Source organism: Pteropus alecto, unplaced genomic scaffold (assembly GCF_000325575.1).
Source record: "Pteropus alecto unplaced genomic scaffold, ASM32557v1 scaffold106, whole genome shotgun sequence".
NCBI lineage: Eukaryota > Metazoa > Chordata > Mammalia > Chiroptera > Pteropodidae > Pteropus > Pteropus alecto.
In genome coordinates this window covers 9,416,829-9,417,853 of record NW_006442103.1, presented here as the reverse complement: position 1 = coordinate 9,417,853, position 1,025 = coordinate 9,416,829, and the positions used below count along the sequence as shown (strand labels likewise).

The following is a 1,025-nucleotide window of genomic DNA, read 5'->3' as shown; positions in this document are numbered from 1 at the left end:
CATTTTTTTAAATGCTGTAAATTTTCTATTTTCTTAAGAAACAATTTAGGGTAAATCTATCAACCTACGAATAGCTCTGAAATCGCTCAAAGAACACCACGACCCCTGACTTCATTCTGCAACCTGCCAACCACTCTGAGTGCCCGGGGGCTCATTTGAAAATGAGGGCAGAGTCTGGGCTCTCCTGGTTCTAAGTCCTCCACACTGAGTGACACTAGCGGCCACCTCAAGGTGGGTCAATTCAGTGAGTGTCAGCGCATAACTGGAGACGCAGCTCCCCGATGTGGTACAGGCCGTTGTCCCCTCTGCCAGGTACACCTGACTCAAGTCGAGCCTGACCAGGCCTACACCTGGGCTCCCGAGTCCCTGAGCCACCAACAAGGGAGAAGCAGTTAGGCTAACACAGGCTTCTGTTCAGAGCCGGTGCTCTTGCAACTCGAGCAGTTTGGGTTATTTTTGCTATTGTTTCAACAGCCCAAGTTCCACTTTGCATTTCACAAATATGGAAACGTCTTAAGAGAAACCATCCTGTTTCTTCGGGCCGTTGCTCCCATTCCTAGAGAATTTACGAAGGAAGAGCAGACACCAGGAACCGTCTGGAATCAGGAGAGCAGGCGTCCAGCCCAGCCGAGGTGCACCCATTTTTTTTGCGAAGCACTCTGTGCAGAGCAATACATTCCTGACCGATTTCAGCCAGGTCCCCAGAGAATGAAGCTCGCGCACCGGGCTGGCCGCCCTCCTGGAGCGAACGCGCCGAGGAAGGGGACGCCGTCCCTCCACCCAGCCCCCTGCAGGGCAGGCGCGGGCGCAGCGGCCCGGGAGGCGCGTTACCTGGGGGACTCGGCGGTGAAGCTGCCGCCGTCCAGCAGCCGCATTTTGCAGAAAAGGACACCGTTGACGAAGGGCACTGAGGAGAGCTCCTCGAGCCCGAAGTCCACCTTAAACTTAAACTTCTTCTTCTTCATCATCATGAGAGCCAGACGCCGGCGGGCGGGGTGCGGGGGTGGCCCCAAGGGGCGCGCGGG

At 56.0% G+C, this 1,025-nt stretch overlaps 1 protein-coding gene across 1 annotated transcript in view; it reads right to left on the bottom strand.

Moving 5' to 3' along the window:
* The window catches only part of FAM102B (family with sequence similarity 102 member B), a 58,687-nt gene extending 57,668 nt beyond the window's left edge, over window positions 1-1,019 (bottom strand). Inside the window, exon 1 of the mRNA XM_006919581.3 lies at window positions 832-1,019. Within this exon, the coding sequence (XP_006919643.1) occupies window positions 832-971 (140 nt within the window). The 5' untranslated portion in view covers window positions 972-1,019. The remainder of the gene's footprint in view (window positions 1-831) is intronic.
* Between the last annotated feature and the right edge of the window lie 6 nt (window positions 1,020-1,025).